The sequence below is a fragment of the Amphibalanus amphitrite genome, unplaced genomic scaffold (assembly GCF_019059575.1).
Source record: "Amphibalanus amphitrite isolate SeventyFive unplaced genomic scaffold, NRLGWU_Aamphi_draft 000291F_arrow, whole genome shotgun sequence".
Taxonomy (NCBI): Eukaryota; Metazoa; Arthropoda; class Thecostraca; order Balanomorpha; family Balanidae; genus Amphibalanus; species Amphibalanus amphitrite.
The window spans coordinates 341191-365062 of record NW_024881786.1 but is presented as its reverse complement, the minus strand read 5'-3'; the positions used below and the strand labels follow the sequence as shown (position 1 = coordinate 365062).

Below are 23872 nucleotides of genomic sequence, written 5' to 3'. Positions count from 1 at the left end.
GGGCCGGCCTCACAACGATGTATCTATCCATCATTAATCTATCGTTACAATATTGCCTCATCGACACACATATTTCACCATGAGCACAGGCTGCTTCGGCATGGAGCGGCTACCTGCCGCTGACCGGCCCGGTTCGGCGGCCGGACCCTGATCAGCACTGGGGCGACCTGTCCCCTCTTCTGTCCGTCTCAGTGGAAACAGGCCACCGCGGACCCGGCCCACAGTCAGCAGTCAGCGGCCGGCGGTCAGCGGTCAGCGGTCAGCGGTCAGCGGCCGGCGGTCAGCGGTCAGCGGCCGGCGGCTGACGACCCGCCACACCCCCAAAAGGTGACGCACCGCTCCGGAGTCCGGAGAGCTGCTGGCGGGCATGGTCGGCCGCCCGGAATGCCGCTTACATTGGCCGTCCGCGAACATTCCACACCCCTAACCCTTCCCGCCCGCGGAGATTCCACGCCCCTAACCCTTCCCGCCCGCGGAGATTCCACGCCCCTAGCCCTTCCCGCCCGCGGAGATTCCACGCCCCTAGCCCTTCCCGCCCGCGGAGATTCCACGCCCCTAGCCCTTCCCGCCCGCGGAGATTCCACGCCCCTAGCCCGACCCGCCCGCGGAGATTCCACGCCCCTAGCCCTTCCCACCCGCGGAGACTCCACAGATCTAGCCCCAACAGATCGCAGAGGCAGGAAGCAGCGAAACCCAGAGGTTTCCGTTGCCGAAACCGTGTGCCTCAGGTGAGCAGCCAGGGTGGCGTCTGCTATACTGCCTGCGTTCCCACCCAGGCGACAGAAGGACGCTAACCGGTCCACTGTGCGCCCCGGCCGCACACGATCCGACATTCTTCATTCACTGCGCGCACCCGTGTCATCACCTGTTCCCAGCAGCTCTGGACGGGTTTGCGTCAGCGGCGCTCGGAGCCATTCCGTCCACATTCCGGGCGGCCGTCCCGTGAAACCAGCGGGTTCGGCTCGCTGACGGGTGACGGGCGGCGGAGCCGCGGGTGCCGGCCGAGCCGCAGTGACGGCGGCGGCGGCGGCGGCGGCGGCGGCGGCGGCTAGCCCTGACCCAGTCCGAGTGGCCGCGCCGGCGACAGCTCGGCCGCGCCGCGCGCGCTGTTCTGACCCAGTTACAGGCCTCCACCCGGTCACCGCGCCGTACCGTCAGCGGTCACGGCAGTTGTCCGTCTGTCTATCCATGTCTGTCTGCGTCTGTCTGTCTATCCATGTGTCTGTCTGTTTGTTGTCCGACGCCAAGTACCGTCTCAAAACGCCCAGCAAAGCAGCCCCATTCCATAACGGGACGTTCCCGAAAGGCTCGAGTGAAACACAAATAGCACCACACCAAAGGAGGCGTCACGCATGACAGCCGCACCGTTCCAAGATGTCTCTAAATTATAAATTGTGACAACAGAAGGACGTGAAATCAATTCTCCATGGCTACCGTTGACTCTTACACTGTGGTTCTGCAACGGGCCCCAGGGCGAGCTGACGATCGTTTACTAAATACACCACGTGCCATCTCAATGTTCAATGTTTATCATCAATGCCATCGGCGCTACAAATAATCCAGCCAACAGACGCCAGCCCTTCCCATCACCACCAGATAAATTCCCCGAGAGTCGTTCCATCAGAGCACGGAATGCGGCCCCACAATACCGCACGGCCGTCGTGACACGTCCAGTTCGGTGTGAGCCCATCGGACAGGCTGGGGGGGGGGGGCTGGGGGGGGGCGGTCCGTATATCCGGGAGGGAGTGGGAGGGAGGGCGGCACTGGCCGGTACCCCGAGCGGAACCCCGTGGGCCCGTCACCGGCCACCGCAGTGGCGGCTGACCATTGTTAGCTGTCACTGACGGCTGTCAGAGCCCAGAGGTCTGTCACCGGCCGGCCGTACCGCGTAGCGTCTCTGTCACAGCTCAGAGGTCTGTCCCCGGCCCGCGGTGCGGCGCCGTGTCTCTGTCAGAGCCCAGAGGTCCTGTCACCGGCCCCTGGAGCGGCCCCACACCTTGTCAGAGATCAGAGCCGAGGTCCGTCACCGGCCCACAGCGGTGTGCGGCGTGGCGCGCTCACCGCTGGCCGTCTTCAGACGCAATCAGAGCCGGTCCACAAATACCCCGACTCGTGCCGGGATCAATAGGTTACCGGCGGCCACCGGCCGAGTACCGACACCGGCCCCCGCCGCGCCGGGTGGCCGCCGCAGCCAGTTGGCGCCGCCGCTCACAGATGGCAGTGGCGGCGCCACTCCGAGCCTCCGAGCCGGTCGGCTTCAGGGAAAGCTGCGAACACAGGCCGCCGCTCGGCCGACTGCCGCGCCCGGTGAAGGTTTGTGTCGATCACGGCGCCGTCACAGAGACCACCGTGAGGGCCAGGTACCCAAGCAGCGACTTAGGTGCGTCTGCCTTGAGACAGGATCATCAAACGACCATCGCTGATGAATGTAATCGGTGACTGATCACTGATCAGCTATCACTTGCTGCCGTCGAGCCGGTCACCTGAGGTAGTGACGGAGTGAACGTGAACGGTCGGCAAACACTTCTTGTGGTTAAGTTTCAACGCCTACTTGATATTTCTTTCAGAAATGAAGCATCCCTAATTGGGTGCAATAATGACAGAAATGTTCCAAAACGTCATCATAGGATCCTGGATCCAACAAAGTCTGACACATTGCACCGGCCTTCAGGGACTGTTTCAGCCTCCAAATATACCAATGACGTCAATAAGGATCGTGACTCCATTCAGCTACCAGAGTTGATACCGAATTGATTGGGGACGGTCACCGGTCGGCAGCGCCGCAGTTCCGGGCGGCCGCTGGCCACCGTATGGCCACATATCACTCCAATCTCCGCCGGCCCAGGTGTGCTCGCAATACCAAACGATAGCGGCCAGACGTAAAATGGCGCCGCGCCGCTCAGCGGCTGGCTGGACAAAGCGGCTCACCTCCACGAGTAAGCTCCAGCGTTATCTCCATGCCGGAAACATGAGTACCGGGCTCGAGCGCCTGCAAATGGCCTTCAAATGGACTGGTCGTAATGAGATAACCGGGTGCTGAGAGATGAAGGATATGCGAACCACCACTTCAACACACCCAAATCAGGTGATCAGCCACTGGCATAGGAGAGATACCAGTCTGACACCGGTCCCCTCACCAGCTGCGGGTCCTCACAGCACTGCCTCTAACGGCAGTTCCCCCGGCTCACGGCGGGAACAATCTGCAACTCCCCCGGCTCACGGCGGGGATGGAACTGCAGTTCCCCCGGCTCACGGCGGACACAGACCTGCAGCTTCCCCGGCTCACGGCGGACACAGACCTGCAGTTCCCCCGGCTCACGGCGGACACAGACCTGCAGTTCCCCCGGCTCACGGCGGACACAGACCTGCAGTTCCCCGGCTCACGGCGGACACAGACCTGCAGTTCCCCCGGCTCACGGCGGGAACAGACTCCGCTCGCCCACCGGTAAAGCTCGGGCCACCCGGCGTTCGCCCGCACGGCGCGGCACCTCATTAAGCGGCGGCCGCGTGTGAAATGACGTTATTTGCCGAGGGCGCCGGGCGGCCGGCTAACGAGCCGGCCGCGCCGGGGGCGTGCTCCGACTACGGCGGGCGTAGCGCCGTGCTCGGCCTGTCTCTCGGCCGCGGCGCCTCACCGCCCCCCCCCCCCCGGCCCGTGAGGCGGGGCGGGTGACGGGGTCAGGGTGGCGCAACACAGCCACTGGCGCGGCGCCGCGCCGACTGCACCGCTCGGTGAACGGTGCGCCGCTAGAGGCGGGCCGCGGCGGGTGCAGGGAGAGCGCACAGTACAGCCGGATAAACCACCAGCCACCCGCCTACCGGGACACCATGGGGACGGGCCGCGGCAACACCACCGCCCCCGGGAGTCCAGGGTAAAACGAGCCACCAACCTATATCCGTCCACTTGCGTGGCAACACGGTCGAAAGAATCGGTGACTGACCCAGTGACTTCCTGCCGCCCGCATTCTAACGCTACCATGCAGCCCAGTGACTGACACAGCCGTGACCTGACCCACCCATATAGCCCAGTGACTGGCAAAGCCGTGCCCTAGCCCCTAACGCTCCCCTGTAGCCCAGTGACTGACAGAGCCGTGCCCCGACTCTTCCTATGTAGCCCAGTGACTGGCAGAGCCGTGCCCCGGCTCTTCCTATGCGGCCAAGCGAGTGATTCGGAGACTCCCTCTGCCCTTGCCCTGCCGCTCGATGACGCTAAGCGGCCGAGTACTAACCCTGGAGGCGGGAAACTGGAAGGGCGGCGGGTTGACCTTGAGCGGGGTGACCAGCGCCGGGAACGGGCCCACCATCTCCTGCAGGATCGTGGTGAGCTCCGGCCGGTCCCGCTGTGGACAGAAAAAGGGGGTGGGGTCAGACAGTCAGACGGGAGAAGGGACGCTTACACCGACGCGACACAGTCCCAGACAGAGATGCTGACACAAGTACACAGAAAGCTGACAAAACACGCATGTTGAATGCATGAACAGATTACACCACATGTCGATACAAGAGCACCACAAGAGCTTTGTCATAGCCGGCATGATAAACATAGACAGCGATCAACTTCGAGACAAGCGCCCACACAGCACACAGCCTGAGCTCAGATGATGCAATGGAAACGGGAAGCATTTGGTCTTCTGGAGCTGATGAGCTGTCACACCCGGCAGTCGTTTTAAACAACATCAAAAGGCGTGCCGGAGCTCGCCCGCAGCCCGGTAGCTTCGGGTTTGCAGGGTACGAGCGTCGCCTGACCTGTGCGTAAGCCACCATAATATATTTACATCTCACAGATTTCGTTTATTTGATGAAAGCTTTAGGAGACAAGACGGCTGAGGTCAATTTGCGCCAACAGACTTCGTTGACAATTTATATAACAGCACAATGAGCGGCAGGGTACGCAACAGGAATCGTGCCCTCTAGGCAATCTCTAGGCAGCGTTCGCCCGGTATCGTCCTGTCCCGCGTCCCTGTGCGTCCCGTCTCACAGCTCCATCCGTTCCGTCCCACGGCCGGCGGGCGGGCGGCGGGCCGCGTCAGCGCCCGTTCAGGGCCGCCCGGTGGGCAGGGCTGAATAGGAAGGTGGTCGCCGACCACCGGCCCCAGCTCGGCTCGGCAGGGGCTCGGCGGAGAGGGGGCGGCCGGGCAGGTGGCCGTCGGACGCTGACGACAGCCTGAGAACGGTCCGGTCCACACCGCACGGGCCGCGAGAGCAGCGGCGACCGGAGCGAGAGGGGGAGGAAGGCGGATCCGCCGAGCTGAGGGGAGAGAAAGGTACAGACAAAAGGGAGGCTGACAAATAGAGGATGAGACAGGAAATGAAACGATGAAGCGCCACGAGGCAATCTAGGGCGGACTGCGGGTTACGGAGCACCATCAGCTCGACGACCCAGACGGCCGGTCCAGTGAGCGGCGATCCTCCACCTCAGTCACCCCTAGCCCGCTCAGGCGACACCATCAGAGCACAGCGTCCACCGCCCGGTCCAGAGCAGAGCAGCCAGCCACAGCCGGCCGGGGCTGCTGCACGCCGCGCCCCACACGGCAATGAGTTCGGCCGCGGACCGGCGGGTCAAACAGACCGGACCACACCGGACCGACCGGCGGAGTGGTGGGGGACGGGCCGGCGCCGATCAGAGACGGACTGACTGACTGACTGACCAGCCGGCGGACAGGAAATTCAATCAGGGGCGGCGCAGACCAGTTCACTCCGAAACATCGGCGGCCGAGTTTGAGCGGTCAGTCGGGCCTCCCCCGGGGTGCGCCGTGTCCCCAGTACACTGTCCTGAGGCGTCAGACCGGTAGGGCGCTACATTTACCATATTCCGGGCGGTCACATAGCTGCACAGTGCACACAGCAGCAGGACTCGACAGCGCCGGGAGAGCCGGGAGAGCTGGGACAGCGTCGGGAGAGCTGGGAGAGCTAGACAGCGCCGGGAGAGCTGGGACATCACCGGGAGAGCCGGGAGAGCGCCGGGAGAGCTGGGACATCACCGGAAGAGCCGGGAGAGCGCTGGGAGAGCTGGGCAGCGCTGGCAGAGCTGGACAGAGCCGGGAGAGCTGGGCGGCGCGGCGGCCGCTGTTTGTTTGGACGCGGACCGTGCTCTCCTGCGTCAACGGGTGGCGGTCGGCAGTCAGCGGGGAGCGCCCCGGAGCGGGTTCACGGCACCCGGGGACCGGGAACTCCCGGCAGTCGGGGCTGGGCCGAGACGGGAGCTGCCGGCCCCACTCGCCGGTCTCCACCGTGTCGGAGAGAGAGCTCGTTACGGCGCCAGGTGGTGAGACCGCAGCCCGCGTCCCGACAGACGGCCGACGAAAAACGGCCCGGCCGCCGAGAGCGGAGCACGAGCCGGTGGCGCGACACCGGAGACGGGGAGACGCAGACACCGGAGACAGGGAGACAGACGGAGACACAGCGGTCCGGGCGGGGTCAGCAGCAGCGGGCGGAAGACGCCCGCTCCCGGGCCGGTGGGGACCGTTTTGGGGAGGCCAGCGCTGGACGGCTGCTAGGCGCCGCGAACAACCGCGCCAAACGCCGTAACGCCAAGGCAGATCATCGCCCTGAACTTCTCATGGCTGTGAATTTCAATCCTCTTCACCACAGCGTCTCTGTGCTCCGTGGCGACGTCTCAGCCTCTGCGCCGCGGTGGTTTTTCTCCTCACCACCCTCGTTCTCCCGATTCGATCACTCCCTAAAGCCCAACGAGTCGTGACCGCACAACTGGCCGCTGCTAACAGCTGACAGCTGCCTAGCTGCAGAGGACTGCTGTCGGAGAGCTGTCGGACATCGTGGACTGCCGCCGTCACCGCCACTCGACGACCCGACTGCACCGAGCCGACCAAACACCGCCGCCAATAATAGCTCCCTCAGCTGACGGCGGCCTGTAAAACGATACATCAGCCATCGGCCGCGCGGCCTGCACGGCGCCATCAGCTAGCACCGGGTGTGGGCCCTCAGCAGTGCACACAAAGTGATCACATTTGATGGCCGGGAGTGAACCAGCCCGTGGTCCTCAGTGTCACACCGCTACCGTCCTTCGGTGTGGCAACACTTGAACAAAAAACATACGTCCATTTTAAGTTTTTAACAGCCTGAAGTGGCATAAACAGAACGAGGAGCCGTGTTTTTCAGCATGTCACAAAGTACAATAACACCGTTTCCATGAAACGTATTCCGCAATGCGGCCCTTCCTTCCCGATACTGCTTCCTCCATTGCCAGAGTCTTAATTTTCATTTTCCACGTTTGCATCACTAACTAATGCATGACTCTGTCTCTGTTTCCATCTCCCTCCGACTCGGACGGAAGCGGACTGGCTCTGTCTCTGTTCCCATCTCCCTCGGTCTCCGTCCCGGTCGGACGCGGCCCTCGACCGTGCCGTGATCGGGCGAGGATTTATTGAATCGGACCGCGGCCAGCATCGACCGCCGACTGCGGCGCTGAGCCGACTCGCGCCGCGGCGGACACCACGCCGCTGATACACCACGGCCGTATACGGACAGAGAGCGGGCGGATACAGCCCCGAGCTCTCCCCGTTCGGGCTGCACGCCGGACCGAGTCAGTCAGCGTAAAAACCGGCACCGGGCCGGGCCGGGCGCTCTCAGCTCATCCCCGGCCCGGCATCATCCCCGGCCCGGAAGCAGCGGCGTGCTCGGTATGGATTACCGAGCGCGGCGCAGCGGCTACAAACCGGGCGTCCTTACCGCCGACGTGCACTCCCGGCCCATCGCTGGCAGTCTGGTCACCGCCGAGCCTCTGCTGGGTGACTGGTGGACGCTGCCCGTCCGGCCCTGAGTCAGGCCCTGACCGGTGACTGCCGCCGGTGGCCGCTCCCCGCCGGCCGCGGTGGTCCGCGCCGCCCCACCCGTCACCATCGATTGATGGCCGCTCTCGGAGGGCCCAGTGCGCCCCCAGAGGCCATCCCAGCCACGGCGGGCCGAACACTGGACGGGGAGCTGATGGCCGCCGATAGGTGCAGCTCTCACCGGCCGACCTCGGCTCGCGCACACGGGCAGCCCGTCCGCCGTACCGGCCGGGCTGGGAGCGGCGGCACACCGTCCCAGTTCCGTGACAGGGACTCGGGGATCATCACGGCACCAGGCCGTCGTGAGGGACCGAGCTACACGACAGAGCTCCGTGACGGCCCAGTGTCACAGTTCCACAGCGGCGGGGCAGAGCGGACCACCGTACTCCACCCCATCCACTCGGCTGAGGGCAGGGAATCCCAGCGGGGCTGGTCCCTCCCACCGACCACTCCTCTAACCGTGGAGCTACGTCACGCGGCACAAGCCCCGGAAGCAGCCTGCAGCCCACGGCCCCGCGCCGTGCGCCGACTCCGAGCGCGTGGTCCCGCCCACCGAGCACGCCGGTGACGTCACTCGGCCGCCGGGCCCCGCCCACCCGTGACGTCAGAGCCGCCGCGCGTCGAGTGCCACTCCGAGCTGGAGTGGGGGGACGGAGAGGGCGGGGCGGGGGGGGGGAGGGAAGCCGTCACTCCAAGGAGCCAATCGAAACACGGCGTCCGAGCCCGCGGCCGTGTCCGTGTCCGGCGGCGGTCGGCGGTCGGCGGTCCCGTGCTGGCCACTTTCCCTGCGCGTTCCGCCAGCAGCCAGCAGGCAAACCTCATCTGCCATCCTGCAGAGAGCTCCACCGAACACAGCGCTCAGGCAGCTGCCGGGCAGTGACAGCAACATCCTGACGCCACCGCGGCCGGATAGCGGCAACACATCGGCCAATACTGGGCGGAGCTCAGGGCGGCGTCTGGGGTACACCAGCCGCCGCCGGCGCGCGGCCACCTCCCGGTGTCCTTCATAGGCCGACTCCCCAGCCCGGTCCCGTTAGCGCAGCTCCAGCACCGCCCGCGGCACCCCGCTCGGCATTGCAGACTGTCCCGTATGCACGACCAATACTGGAGTGGTATGGTGTTGCCGCAGGAGGGTGACAACGGGACCCGACCAGAGGACTGGGACACAGTGACCCAGGCGGTGGCAGGCTCCAGAGACGGGCGGCCGGAGAGACCCACGGTGTCTCACGCCCCGGTAGTAATCAGCTCTGCGGCTGGTGGGAGCGGCACGGGACGGCACCACACGTCACGGCAGCGCCGTGACCTTGGTCAGGCTCCGGGCGCCGGCGGTCGGCCTTGACCCGGCCGAGTCCCTTCCTGACTGGAGGGGGGAGGGGGAGGTGGACGGTGGGCCGCCGCCGCTGGCTGACGGCCAGGGGCGGCCGAGTGCTGCCCGGAGGCGGCTCGGAATGCTGCCCCCCCCCCCCTCCAGTGAATGTCTGCGCCCGGCGCCACCACCACGGGCCGGGGTATCGATCACACCCAGTCAGGGAACACCGCGCCGGTCGGCCGAGGGACCATCCGGTTCCATCCGGGACGGGATGGGATGGGCAGCACTAGACAAAAAATGTCAAACTGGTCCAGTCCTTGCCCGCAACTTCCGCTTCAATCTGTGGCTCAGTGCCTGAGACAACAAAACGGTTCCGCAGAAAGGCATGAGCTCTCAGTAGTCCGACAATCCTGTCTTCCCAACAGTCCTGTCTTCCCATCATCCCGCGTTGCCTCTCCGGAGTTTCTCAAATGAACCACGCCCGCGTCTGACCACACGGGCCCTGTGCAGCCGTCTTCAGCCGGGACATGGTCGGCCAGGCTGTCAGGCCGACGGACCAATCTGCACAGCGTGACCAGCTCGCCTTATGCTGCACTCATTGCTGAGTCGCAGACCTATCGGTGCGCTTTCTCACAGACTGTTGCTCTCCATGTCGAAAGACGGGGGCAAAGCAGAGCTCAACCACCAGCGACACCATTTTCTTTCTCTGACAGCTCGCCACGTTAACAGTCATGCGTGGCTCGGTCGGCCGGCCCCTGTTGCCGCCGCCCGTCAGCCGTCATCCGCCGGTCTCCGCCGCCGTCCGCCGCCGGTCGCTGGGGCTCGGTTCAGCGGTGGTGGCGGCCGTTAGCTCCCGGCCTTGGCCACGCGGAAGAGCTGTCTGTCTGTCGTCGGCACTAGCCGCGGACACGTGACGCCGGCGTCAGTGCACAGTGGGAGGGAGGGGGAGATGGGGGACGGGTCAGAGCGCCGTGGACAGTCGGTGACCCAGCCGACCTCCCGGGAGACTACTCCGACCAGAAAGGTCAGGGACCGCCGGCGGGGTCACTGGCCGGCCGCCGGCGCCGACCAGCGCAGCCCAGCGCGGCGCCGGTAACGACACGCGGGAATGTCGACCTTTCGGTAACACCACACGGCTCAGCCCAGCCCGAAAAGCTGCACTCGGCTGCCGGACTGAGTTGGGGCGTTGTACTCCAGCTGAGCTAACAGAGCAGTCTCGGCAGATGGGTCGGCTGAACTGGATGGTAACTGAGAACCCATACGACACATACCGGCTGGCGCAGTGCGGGGAGCCGGCGCTGGGTCAGCGGGTTGGACGTGCAGCGCCCGGCAACACTGAACTGACCGGCCGGCCGGCTGGACAGTACACCGGCTCCCTTCTGTGTAAACAGCGACAGGCGGCGCGGCGACGGAGGCCATCGACAGGCGGCACGGCGACAGAGGCCGCGGGCGGTCAGACGGCGGGTCTGCCTGTCCGCCCTATCCAGAGGCCGCGGGCGGTCAGACGGCGGGTCTGTCCGGAGGCCGCGGACGGTCAGACGGCGGGTCTGCCTGTCCGCCCCGTCCACAGAGGCGGGGGCCGGCGGGGGCCGCTCCGTCTCAGCAGCGGGTCTACCGCCGCATCTCACGGCTGGCGGCGGCACCGGGGCCGCTCAGACTCCAGTGTCCACCGCCGCAGCTCACGGCTGGCGGCGACCCAGTCCGAACTGAAGGCGGCATAGGACAGGGAATGATAGCGGAGTGTGCCAGCTCCCTGACCCGGGCAGACAGCCGGCAGGCAGCTGGGCGGTCACACTACCGCCCGGAACGGTCCGCAGTCCGCACTGCCATACCCTGCTGGTCCGCCGGCGGGAACACCTCACAAACGTTAAAACGCCACAGACACATGTATCCATCCAGTCCCACAGCCGGCGGTCACGCCACAGGTTCCAGCCACAGCCACCGACGCCTGCCGCGCCGCCTCACACTGCGGGGCCGCCCCACTGGTCCCAGCCAAGTCACAGTGACCTGCCGCGCCGCCCCACAGGTCTCAGCCAAGTCACAGTGACCTGCCGCGCCGCCTCATACTGCGGGGTCGCGCTATCGGCCGCCGGGTCGCAGCCCGCCCAATTTAGCGCCGGCAGAGCCGACAGGCTCTGCCGGCTAATCAGGGGCCGTGTCAACAGCGGCAGACTGCCGGCGGGAGGCTCACAATAGCTGGGGGCTCGCCGGTGGCCGTCCGACCGCAGAGGCCGTGAGGAGGGAGGACGGCCGAGTACCAAACAGACGTGGGAGACGTAAACAAACCCGGAGCGAGACGGACTAACTGAGAGGAGACACAGCCATGGCGACACGTCATTCCCGAGCAGAAAATAAATTGAACCTGAAACTATATTCACGTTTTAGTTGCAGTATCGTCTTTGCAGCGTTCTCGTATGACAAAGCAAGAGAGCCCACATGTGTAATGCATTGCCATGCTTAGGCCACTGCATTCTGCCAATTGGTGGTCTGCCCAGCAGTCAGCACCATTAGATCAGCCCAGTCAGCACCATTAGATTAGAGCAGCCCAGCCCGACCGTTCCTCCGCTGGACACCCTGCACTCTGCAGTGTCCGTCCACCTGACCACCGTCCGTCCGTCGGGCCGCCCCACCGGCGCGGCGCGGCGCGGCGGTCAGGTGGGCGCCGGGCGGCCTTGGCCAGCGGAGTCCACCGGCGCGGGCAGTCACGGTCGGCTGACGGCTCCCTGAACGGCTCTGACCAGCAGCTAAATCCGTGTGGGACCAGGACCCGGGGCAGGAACGACAGTCGACACACATCAGTACCACCCTTGGCACACGCCCGCAGCGGCTGCACTCACCTTCTCACTCCTGGCTGGCGGCCGCGGGGCCCGGCCCGAGTGGTGCACGGCCGGAGCCGGGGCCGGGGCAGGGGCCGGCGGCGGGGGCGGGGGCGGGGGCGGCAGCAGCGGCACACGCGCCGGCCGCCGCTCGGGCGCCGGCGGCGGCGGCGGCGGCGCGCGCATGGCGGCGCGGCTGGGCGCCGGCGCCGGCGCCTCAAACAGGTGGTCGTGGTCCTGGTGGACGGGCGCCGGCGTGCAGGGCATCACGTCGGCGCCCACCAGACTGGCGCTGGCGTGCTCCGAGCGCATGATGGGCGCCAGACGGTCAAACTCGCCCAGGATGGCCGTAATCTGCGGGTTCTGCCGCTTCTGTGGACGACCGGGGAGCGGCGGTCAGCGACGGGTCACACAGGGGTGTCACAGGGCCAGACAGGGGTGTCCCAGGGCTAGACAGGGGTGTCACAGGGCCAGACAGGGGTGTCACAGGGCCAGACAGGGGTGTCACAGGGCCAGACAGGGGTGTCACAGGGCCAGACAGGGGTGTCACAGGGCCAGACAGGGGTGTCACAGGGCCAGACAGGGGTGTCACAGGGCCAGACAGGGGTGTCACAGGGCCAGACAGGGGTGTCACAGGGCCAGACAGGGGTGTCACAGGGCCAGACAGGAGTGCCACAGGGGTCAGACAGGGGTGCTGCATGGTTACCGGGGTGTCATTATCATACGGTCAGACAGGGATCAGAACAATCGGCGTTTTAAAGCACCGGCAGTGCGCGATATCACACAAACAGGAAACCGAGTGACACACAAACAAATGCCTATCGCTTGCGCATCGAGGATAACTGATAACACTAGTGCTGCATCAGCTGAACTACGTTTCACCATCAAAAACATATATGTAGCTGGGCCTCGACGAATGGGGTGATTATAAAAATAAACTCGGCTTCTGCTCAGCCCGACACACTGTGGACCATCTGGGTCCGCCGCAGAGGGAAAGTGGACGCTTACACAACAGTTACTGTCCGGGGAAATCTGTCTGGACACGACAGTCGGCGGCCGATGTCCCGCAGATCTCAGCAAACAGGCTTTGATATCCGTCACCACTCGGCATCAGCAGATGTGAGCCATCAGTCACTCAGCATGTCAGCCTCAGCAGCCGTCCCACAGCCCAGCGGTCGTGGACATCAGCAGCCGTCCCAAATCCCGGCAGCCGTGGGTATCAGCAGCCGTCCCAAATCCCGGCAGCCGTGGGTATCAACAGCCGCCTCAGGCCTCAGCAGCTATGGTTTTAAGCAGCCGTACCTAATTCTCAGCAGCCGCCGTGTTTAGCAGCCGTGCTCTCAGCAGCCGTGGTCTCAGCAGCCGCGGGTCTCAGCAGCCGCGGGTCTCAACAGCCGCGGGTCTCAACAGCTCTGGTCACATCAGTCGCGGCTTCAGTTGCCGTGTGTCAAGCAGCGGCCAGCGGGTCACTGCGCAGTTGGGCCCGCCGGCCGCGCCACACAGCAGACCGGCGCCCGTATCGCCGATACAGACGGACCAACAGCGCGTCACCCAAAACAAACAGCGGAGGCGGCGGGCCGGCCTGTCGCCGCCGACCCGGCTGACCTCCCGGCGGGCACGGCGGCGCGGGGGGGGGGGCGTGAAAGACGGGCCGCCGAGCGTGTCAGTCCGACACCGGGCGGCGGCAGCGGCCCGCCGGCCGGCCAAAGACCAAAACAAACACTTCCAGGAAAGTCGCCGCAGAAAAACCCACTCAATGCGCCGTCCGCTGCCGCGCCAGGCCGCCGAGCCATCCGTTCAGCCGTGTTCGGGCATGACACGTGCACGGCGAGCGGGCCGCCCTTCAGTGCGGCGTACCCGTCCTCTATGGAGGGTGCCGGAGCGGCGCAGTGGGCCGGGCCGGCAGCCCGGACCCGCCGGAAAACAAACAGCCCGGGACGAGCCGAGCGGCTGGCGGCACAGAGTATCGGGTGACGCCGCCGACCCGGTCCGCGCCGCGCCTCTGGCTCGGCAGAGCGGGCCAGCAACCTACGAGCAAGTGCAACACCGACACTGCACGGCCGACCGCCCGGGGTGGCCGGAGGCCGCTGTCCGTGTCGGCCCATCGGGCTGATTACACTCAGAGGATGATTTGGGGCTCTGGGGTGATAGAACTCGAGAGACTGAGTGCGCCAGTCAGTAGGTCCCACCCGCCCCCTGTCTGTCGCCCGTACGCATCACACATAAGCTCAGTGTTCACCAAACCAGCCCAGACCTCGCGGCAGTGGCCTCCGAGCGGCGGCTCACCCACATACCTACCGCCCAGTCTGCGGACAGTCTGGTATTACACTCAGCCTGCTGCCGGGGCGGCCCAACAGCGGGCTCTGCTACCCCTCCCCCCCCTCCGCGGCTATGGCGGCACGACAGGCACGTCCGTAAACAAACCGAACGCCACCGAACTGAGCGGGCACCGACTGGCGCGCGCGGCCGACAGCCACCGCGCGCGGCGGGCGCTGTCACTGACACCGCGCACGGGCCGGCTGCACACGGCGCGGGCCGCACACCCCACCGCGCGGCTTGCGTTACAGGCAGCCCTTTCTGAGGACAATCAGTGCTGAGGGATCACCCCATCCGAGGTTGATTGATCATTTTCCCGCAGTTGAGGCAAGTTGATTAAACGCGCCTTGCACGACGGGCCCAGTTAGCCGCCGGGCAGAGTTGCCACACGGGCCGCCGCCACAGGTTGTCACCGTGTCCGCCCGGGGGTCACCGTGTCCACCCGGGGGTCACCAGCCTGACCGGGGTCACTGTGTCCACCCGGGGACGTGACCCTGTGACCCCACGCGCCGGCCGGCGCCGGCCTTTGTTACAGCGGCACGGCGCGGCCCGGCGCACGGCTCGGCTCTACAGTGAGCACGCTACCAGAGCTGATGGCAGGAGGGAGGGAATGGCGGCATCCATTATTGAACGTGAGACCACATTCACACCTTGCGACGTCGGCAGCTGGGTGCGGAGAAAACGACCTGATTCTGTTCGAGAAGCCGCCCCGGGACCATGGCCAGTGGCCACTGGTGTGTGACGCATATCTGGGCGCCTCTGACCTCGGACGACACAGAGCGGCTCGGCAGCACCCCAGATCTGGGTGCTGACCGGCTGGGCGCGGCGGGACGCGTCGCCCCCGGTAACGGTGCCGTCCGGAGCGGTCGGACGGCGGCCGGCCGATGGGAACCGGGACACCTGTGGACGATAACGCTCCGCCGCGCCGCGGCGGCTCTGAGACTCTGACTCTGACTCTGACCGGACTTTGAAAGAGGACTCGGCGCCGATAGAGTGGCTCCGGTGAGCAGAGCTGTAGCCTGAGCGTAACACCTAGCTGTGGAGAGCATCGGATGCCGCGGACCAAGCGTACCACCGAGTTCGGAAATCCCCAGCGACTAGAATTGGCTGAGCGGACTCTGCCGGCCCTACCACACACCTATGAAAGCGATGGTAAAAGCTAGCAAGCAAACACGAGCAGATGACTCAGTCCGTCTCCGCCGTCCGCGCCTGCCAGCAGAGTCGCCGCGGTCCGCCCCGTCCCCGCCCTGCACGCTGGCAGAGCTCCCAGCCGGGCCGGGCCGGCAGGCCGGCAGAGGTCGGTCAGCTGAGCGGTCCGCTCACCAACCCTCTGTTCGGCCCAGAAGAGCGCCATACATTACCGAAAACCACACTGACTCACACACCGACCAGCCAATCAGCCCGTATGATTCACTCAGGCCGGCAGCTCCGCGTCGTGCACGTGCAGAGAGCTGCCGAGAGGGCATGAATCAGATGGTAATGACTGACGAAACGATCGGAAACTGTCGAACAGCCGCACACACCTTACCGCTATCAGACGGGCGCAATGACTCGGTACAGTGGTGCTAAAGAGCAGCGCTACTGGGGAACTACTACGAAACCATGGCGCTGCGACCACTTGCAATAGTGCAATATCATCTGAGCGACATCACACTGACAGCGCTCGATACCGTGCGCCTATTCAGCACGGACGGACGGACCCGGGTGGTCGTCAGTCGGCGCTGACCTCTGACCTCTGACGGACGGCGCCGTGTCAGGGGTCACAGCGCGGTGTCGGGGGTCACAGCGCGGCGTTACGGTGCGCGGCTGCTCCAGTATCAAGGTCAGTAAATGAAAGCCGCCGATAGTCGCGCACCGTGGCGGCCAGCGAGGCGCTCGCAGCCAGTGTCAGGGCGTCCTAGAGAGTGCCGAGTGCCGGGGGAGGGGGGTGTCTGTGCTCAGTGCGGACAGGCACCCCGACCCGACCGGTCTTAGTGGCGCTGAGGAACAGCACGGCCAAGAGGCTCGCCAGACCCTACAAAGGCGTTAGTTACGGCGCAGTTCGCTGCTCAGAGCTACCCAGCTACCACAGCAGACGCGCCAGGCCCTACCTCCACACCGGCTCCGTCCACCCGGCGCAGTTCGCTGCAGCACAGCCTCGCTGGCTGACCTTTCACTGCGAGGGTAGGTACTCTAAGCACGCATCGTGCAGCCTAATTCTTCCTCTAAACTCAACTCTTCAAAAGTAAGTTGATACATGTGTATTACCAGCACTAGGAAATCATTGCGAAGCTACTACGGCGTAACTACGCTGCCTCTGTGTAGCACACATGTTCAGGAAAAGCAGCCACACCACAGCGGCGGCTCAGAGCGGTTCGCTGATCGGCCGCTGTTCAATGTCACCACCTGTGTGTGTGCCTCACGCCGACCCGGGCCAGCCCACCGAGCCGGGCCAGCCCCACAGGTCGGAACAGGGCCCGGCAGTGCCGGCCAGAGTTAGCTGCACTCAATGGCAGCGATTACACAGAATAGAGCAAGCATTTACCTATATCTACTGATCTTTGACCTTGGCAGACCGAAAACTAGTTTCAGGTACAATCGAGTACCTAATGAGAATGGGACAACAGCTGTGTTCCGAGTCCGACGCGTTACCCAATACCGTGGATAGTGGGCACCAAATGGACACTTGTCCAGTCTCAACCTCTTCGACGGGCAGAACTCGCTTTAATTCCGTCGAAAGCATGTGAAGGATGCACGGACTCCTAGGTTGATGTAAGAAGAGAGAAGATGCAAGACAATTCTAATGAAAATCAGCCATGTAGCTCATACGGATCATAATAGCCACTCACAGCAGCAGTTCCTTTAAATAAGCTTCTTTTGCTTATGATCGCTGGATAAAACAAGACAATTAGGAGCTTAAATTGCACCATAATCCTTACAAGCCCACGTGCGAGCCATACTACACCACATCCCGTTTTTGTACACACACCCTTGTACGATTCAGTCCCCCCCCCCCCTGGTATGTACCCATGCGGCCCGTCGGCCAGGCCGTGACCCGGTGACCTCTGACAGTGCTGACCGTTCTGACCTTGATGGGCTCGGCGAACTCGGCGCCGCTGGCCTGCTCCATGAACGTGTCGCGCGCCGCCTGCTGCGCGATCTGGCTGCGCGACTTGCGCTCCCGCTCGCGCATCTGGTCCCGCTCCTGGCTGTGGGTAGAGGGGGACTGGGTCAGACGTGGGTCCTCTGGTCCCGCTCCTGGCTGTGGGTACAGGGGGAGGGACTGGGTCAGACGGGGGTCCTCTGGTCCCGCTCCTGGCTGTGGGTAGAGGGGGGACTGGGTCAGACGGGGGGTCCTCTGGTTCCGCTCCTGGCTGTGGGTAGAGGGGGGACTGGGTCAGACGGGGGGTCCTCTGGTTCCGCTCCTGGCTGTGGGTAGAGGGGGGACTGGGTCAGACGGGGGGTCCTCTGGTTCCGCTCCTGGCTGTGGGTAGAGGGGGGACTGGGTCAGACGGGGGGTCCTCTGGTTCCGCTCCTGGCTGTGGGTACAGGAGGGACACAGTCAGAGGGAGGTCCTCTGGTCCCGCTCCTGGCTGTGGGTCGTGGGTACAGGAGGGACGGACCAACTCAGAGGGGCACAGTCAGAGGGGGACAACTATCAGATCCCAGAGGGCGCAGATCGAACCAGTTTCACGTCCCATAAGCGGCAGGTGACAATCCTTAGGGGAGACACCGGTTGTGATCAGGCTCTGGTACGAGTATTGAACACAGGGAGGTGAGAACATGCCGGGGAGAGGTCACCACAAAACAAACTCAGCAGTCAACAACGGGTCACGATAGCATTGCTGTGGTCACAATCTGCATCGCAGCAGTTCCTTTTCCAATTGTACTTTTCTTCACCTATTCACATGAAATGGGCTACAGGCACATAGACGAGAAAAAAAAAACATAATAAGAACAGCAATATCTCAGCTCGATGTAGGCTTCTCAGTACCAACAGCGCCAGCGAGATGAAAAAGTATGTCAGCGGTCGGGCACGATACCATCAATCAATGGCGGCACAAAAACTATTCTCTGTTGGCACGGAGAGCGGGCTCGTTGCCGGGGCCGGGCTACCGACTAATCCACCTTCAGCCTCGTGCACGCCACTGACCCCGCCACACTCCGACCTGCCCCGGGTGATCAGAGGTCAGCTGGGGCTCTGAGCTGTTCCGGACGGCGTGCTGCAGTCAGATGACGTGCTCATTTCTAGCCAAATACGATATCAGCTCGGATGAAACACGCTAATGGTGGCTCAATGACTCCCGTCCCGCAGGACGCATCCGGCTCTGCCACCCCTTTGCCACTGTAACTGTTAGGGAATGAGACGACGACGCGCCGCGTCCGTCGGTTACGCGCCGTGGCGCGGCCGTCGGCGGCCCGAGGGAGGGGGACGGCTGCCGTCCGTCGGCCGGCGCTGCTCCGCCTGCCGTCGGCCGCGGCAGACACGTGCGCCAGCGGCCGCCGGCACACGGGCCAATCGATCTGGGCCGCCGGCACCGGCATCGGCACCGGCACCCGGGCGTCCCGTCCATCCCGCGCAGAGGAGCCGCCGCCACCGGCACCCGGGCGGTCTCACCCGGGCAGAGGAGCAGCGGCTCAGGAGCGGAACGGTGGTCCCCCTGAGCAGCCCCACATCCAGTCCCAGTCCCAGGCTCCGGTCCCAGAACTCCAGTCTCTACTGCCGGTCCGATCCCGTGCGAGGCCTGGCGGAGCCCCGGCCGCAGCCCTCGCGCCATCCCACCGAGTCTGTGCTCAGTCGTGACCGGCGGGGTGGGCCGTGGGGTGACCTCCAGACCGCTCACGGACGCCGCCCGGGCCGCCCGGTGCGTCAGGGCGGCTCACGGACGGCGCAGTTAGTATACGCCGAGCCGCAGTATACGTCGGAGTCCAAGGGGATGATGTGGCGCAGCGCCACCGACCGCCCAGCAGATCGGTCACTGGCGGCGGAAGGCGACAGCCGCCGAGGGTAGGACACGGCGGCGGAAGGCGGCAGCCGCCGAGGGCAGGACACGGCGGCGGAGGCGGCAGTGGAGGGCATGGTATCCGTCCCTCAGCCCGGTTTTACACTCAGCTCAGCACATCCCATGAGCGCCAGTTTGAGCCGTGTCGGTGGGCGCGGAGTCGGCCGCTCAGTCGTCACCCTGTCCGGGGTGTCGCCGCCGCGGCCAGGGGCCCGGGTGTGGCCGGACGGCCGGCCGTCCCTGACCCTGCCCACCAGCCGCCGCCGCCGCTGCCGCCGCCGCGTCTGCCCCGTGCCGCCGCGTGACGTCACAGTCACGGCCACGTGACGTCACCACGGGCCGATCCCAGAACCGGGGCACGGCCCAGCAGACGTGATGGCCGTGTTCGAAGTTCGTCACAACTCTCAACAGATGTCGCCCAATATGGTTTCCCAATGCGCTGTGCGTGCGTGCGTACACGACAGATGAGTGGGATGCGGGCTAATTAAAAGGAAATGCACTGTGGTTGCCAACACCTCGACGCATTGGATGCTGACAGCATTGGGTAACGGCTGTCGCTGGGAGGATCCCTCCAGTCACCCGCGCCGCCGCTCGGCCTCTCTCCCCCTCCCTCGCACCTCTCTCCTCGCATGTGGCGGTGATATCCAGTGATCGAGTAGCGCCGGTGAGTCGACAGGTCTCAGCCGGACCTTATTCATCAGAAGACGACTGTACGACATCGCTCTGTCGCCGCCGGCGGGATCCGAGACCAGACCCGGACCGGACGGCCGCCCGGTCGCCCGCCTTTTGCCCATCCACGGAGACGACGCCGGCGCGGCGGTCGCGGCGCACCCACAGACAGTCCATTGTCACCGCCCGGCGCCGGCTCTGGCTGCCGGCCGGTCGCCGCTCGCCGCGGTCGTCAGCAGACCAGCGGAGCGGCCGGCGGCGGTCGGCCGCAGGAAAACGGTCCGTGAGGCGGCCGCCCGGCGCTCGGAGCCGCCGCGCCGCGGTCGCCAAGGCCGCCGCCGCCGCCGCCGCCGCCGCCGCGGGTCGGGCGGGCGGCCGCGGCAGCTCGGCGCGCCAGGTGAAAGCTGCAGCGGCCGCGCCGGTCCGCGGATTACCGGGAAAACCCACGGCCGAGCGGCGACGGGCCGGCCGAGGAGCGTGTCCTGGGACAGGCGCTGCAGCTCCCCGTCTGTCCAGGGGCCGTCCCGCCGACAGACCAGCCTCCCGGCTATGTATCTGACCACCCCGTTAGACCGCCCTGTCGTCGGTGGCAGGTGCGGTGGGCTGCTGGGCGGTGGTCAGCCCGCCACCCGCAGAGCGCTGACTGCTGCTGTAACACACAGACCACAGCCAGATGGCTGACGCGGTGACAGGTCCGCTCCTCCGTCAGCTCGGGTGGCCGTCAGACGCCTCTACACAGTCACAGGGACAGTGGGCTCACAGTGGCAGCGGCAGTGAGCTCACTGTAACAGCAGCAGTGAGCTCACAGTCACAGCGGCAGTGGGCTCACAGTGACAGGGTGGTGGGCTCACAGTCACAGCGGTGGTGGGCTCACAGTGACAGGGCGGTGGGCTCACAGTCACAGCGGGGACGCAGCGGGTCTCACAGCGGGTGGCGGTGACCCTGTCGGTCCCCGGGGGTGACACCACGCTGACACTAGAAGCCTTCACTTCACGCCTCTGTCCACCTGTGCCGGCCTGTCGCCAGATTTCACCAGTCCCTGACCGCGGCGACCGGAAAGGACCCGCCCTGGTGAGGCGATGGGATCCGTATCGGACAGACGGAGACCGCCGCGTGGCTATCAGCCCGGTAAGGCGGTCCAGACTGTGTCGGACAGCCAGGTACCGACCGGAAGTTACCCCCATCAGCAGCCACAAGCGGCCGGCTCGTTAGGCTAATCTGCCATTAGCCGGGGTGCCGTAATCAGAGTCGGATGGCGCCGGCCTCCCCGAGGGTGGTCCAGGAGCTCAGAGAAACGCCAGACCGCCTTTTACCCGTCCAGCCTGCTGGGGGCGGCGGTCCCTCCCACCGGCGGCGCAGTAGAGACGCGCCGGGCCGGTTCTGAGCAGGCCGTCATCGAACAGCCGACACACAGTCAGCGCTCAGCCGGCGCCGCTGCAATGTTGTGCAACGCGCGGCGTGGCGGCGACCCAGGCGGACGCAACACGCTCGCACGAGGTCAGCGGGCCGCGGCGGAGTGCAGACAGGTCCGGACCGGTGGAACGGACCGGAAGGAGCGGAACAGGAACGGGACGCAAAGAGAAGGGATGGGACGAGACGAGACGGCTGAATGGCCGGTGTGTGACGGGATGCCGGTGTGCCGGTGTGCCGCGGCCGGAACGGGACGGGGCGCGGCGCTCCGCCGGCCGCGCCGTGGGCGTGCAATGCCACCCGCTCCTGCGCTAAATACCGCCCCCGTCCGTCAGCGGCCCGGCGGCGGCCAGCGGGGCTGACGGGGCGGACGGGCGCGGCCGCAGGTGCCGGCCCAGGCGGCGGACCGGCACGGCCCGTGCAGCCGCTCCTCACGGCCTCCCACCATAGCCCTCGCCATAGGCCGATCTATGCTCTCACCAAGAGCCGTCTCTGCTCTCACCGAGGACCACAGGAGTTCCGTGCTGGATCGTACGGCTCGTCATTGTTTGAGCCGCCCGCCGCTCATATACAGTGTGGTGGTGAACAACATGCGGTCCTTTGCAGCAGCAGTGCAGACACCAAACAGTTTCAGCGGACATGGCGAACCGGTAGCACGGCACCTTTTCTGAAACGGACCCGACTGTCTCCGAGTGGGTTCTATCAGTCTGTGCCACACGCCAGAGCCACCCAACTGGTCCCCGCTGGACAATGTGCCGTTATTCCGTGTAATCGAACCAGCTCGACGGTGTTAACCAGACTGAGCGTCGAAAAGTCGCCAAACTGCCAGAGGGCGGCGCGCCAGTTTGCCGACCGGCCGCGACCGAGACAGCCAGCAGGCGGCCGTTCTAAGTGGCTCCGATGGGTCGGATATTGTGAGACGGGCTGACCAAACTTTTCCTCGCCGGCGCCGTCCGGGACTCTGACGTCCGAGGCCCGAACTCACAGCGCCCGCCGGAGCTGACTTACAACGGCCATCTCATACACATGGCAGGCACTTTGGTGTGCGGGATTCAAATAGTTTTCGGAATTGGGTAATCGAGCCAAAGAGTTTACCTGTGGTTTAATGGGAAAATCGCAGCTCGTATAATCGGCCCGAACCCACCCGGGCCAAGGTCAACATCCACGACCCACGATACAAAGACCAAGGGCCACAGACTCTGGACCAGGGACCAGGGACCAGATCAAGCACAATGGCTTTGTATAATGTACAGGTCGAAGGACTTACAGAGCGGACCGCAGATAAATTATCAGCAGACCCCCGGACCCCCTCCAGGCGACCGGTCGCCGCCTGCCAGCCTCTCACATACATCAGCGGAATAGCCGGCGCGGGCCGGGGAGCAGTGCAGCTGCAGCGGACTGTATTAATTACCGGCCATCCGGAGCAGCCGGGCGCGGGCCGGCCCGTCTCCCGGTACCGGTTTCACCGTGACCTTTAGAGCCGGCCGTGATTTCTCTGGGCTTCCGCTGGCCGGCCGTCCCCCGCGGACCGCTGGCTCCTCAGCTGACGTGTCACGCCTGCTGGCCGCCGCCGCCGACCCCGTTCCGCGCCCGCTGCTGCTGGGGGAGACTGGCTGGCGGTCCATAGGACAGTGTCAGCGCACGACGGACGCAACCCCAGCTGGGCGCCCCCCAGTCCGGCCATGGGACACACAGTGACTCCCAGCTAGTCTAGAAACGGCACGGGTCGTCCTCCGTCATCGAGGTGGGAGTGTAAGGAATAAACATCGAGTTAGGCACTCGGGACAGACGATCAGGCCACTGGGGTCAGGCCACTGGGAAGTACCCTCCCGCCGTCCATGAGGTCGGTGCCGACCCCCGCCTCCAACAGTGGAAGCAGCCCACCCAACTGCAGCGAACACTGCCCCCGCTCTCTCCGGCACCGGCCAGTGTCGCAGACGTAACAAAGGCACCGGTTTCTTCTCGGGAACCCCTTTCTAATGCCGACCGAGAGCTCACAGCTTACCAAGGCTCACAGCTCGCCGGGCCTTATCGCGGGGCAGCCCTGGAGCCGACAGCCGCCTGGTTTGCCGAGAGTTGCCTCACGGCGTGTACAAACACCGGGCAGAGTCGGCGGAGGCAGCTCAGGCGGTCGTCTCGCTCTCAGAGGCACCGGTGACGCGCTGTTCTGAGGTGAAACCGGCTCCGGCCTCCTCTCCGGACTCCGGGCCAGAGTCGGCGCGCCAAGTGGGCCGCACCGAGGGACGAACGTCGGACGGACAGACGGACGTCGGCAGGAAGGGGGACTAGGACCTGGCATCGAGCGGGGACAAGCGGGAAAAGAGATGATAAAGGAAACAAATGGGCAGAAAGAAGAAACAAAGACGAGGTACCAAAAACCAACAGAGGTAAAAGTAAACAGGAAGCGTTGTGTGACAGGAGTAGAAAAGAGAGAACGAAAGTACGCCAAGGAGAGAGAGACTAGGCGAACCAGACATACAAGTCCGGGTGGCGGGTGATGCCCGATAAGAACGAAAAGGAGAGCCGACAAGAGCAAATGAGGCCACATACAGCCAAAGAAGATGAGATACAAGAAAAAAA

At 65.0% G+C, this 23872-nt stretch overlaps 1 protein-coding gene across 1 annotated transcript in view; it reads right to left on the bottom strand.

Annotated features, from left to right (window-relative positions):
- The window catches only part of LOC122387599 (nascent polypeptide-associated complex subunit alpha, muscle-specific form-like), a 56666-nt gene that overhangs the window by 21921 nt on the left and 10873 nt on the right, over positions 1–23872 (bottom strand). Inside the window, exons 2-4 of the mRNA XM_043377939.1 lie at positions 17299–17419; positions 11937–12287; positions 4230–4340 (exon numbers count right to left, since the gene is read on the bottom strand). Of these exons, the coding sequence (XP_043233874.1) occupies positions 4230–4340; positions 11937–12287; positions 17299–17419 (583 nt within the window). The remainder of the gene's footprint in view (positions 1–4229; positions 4341–11936; positions 12288–17298; positions 17420–23872) is intronic.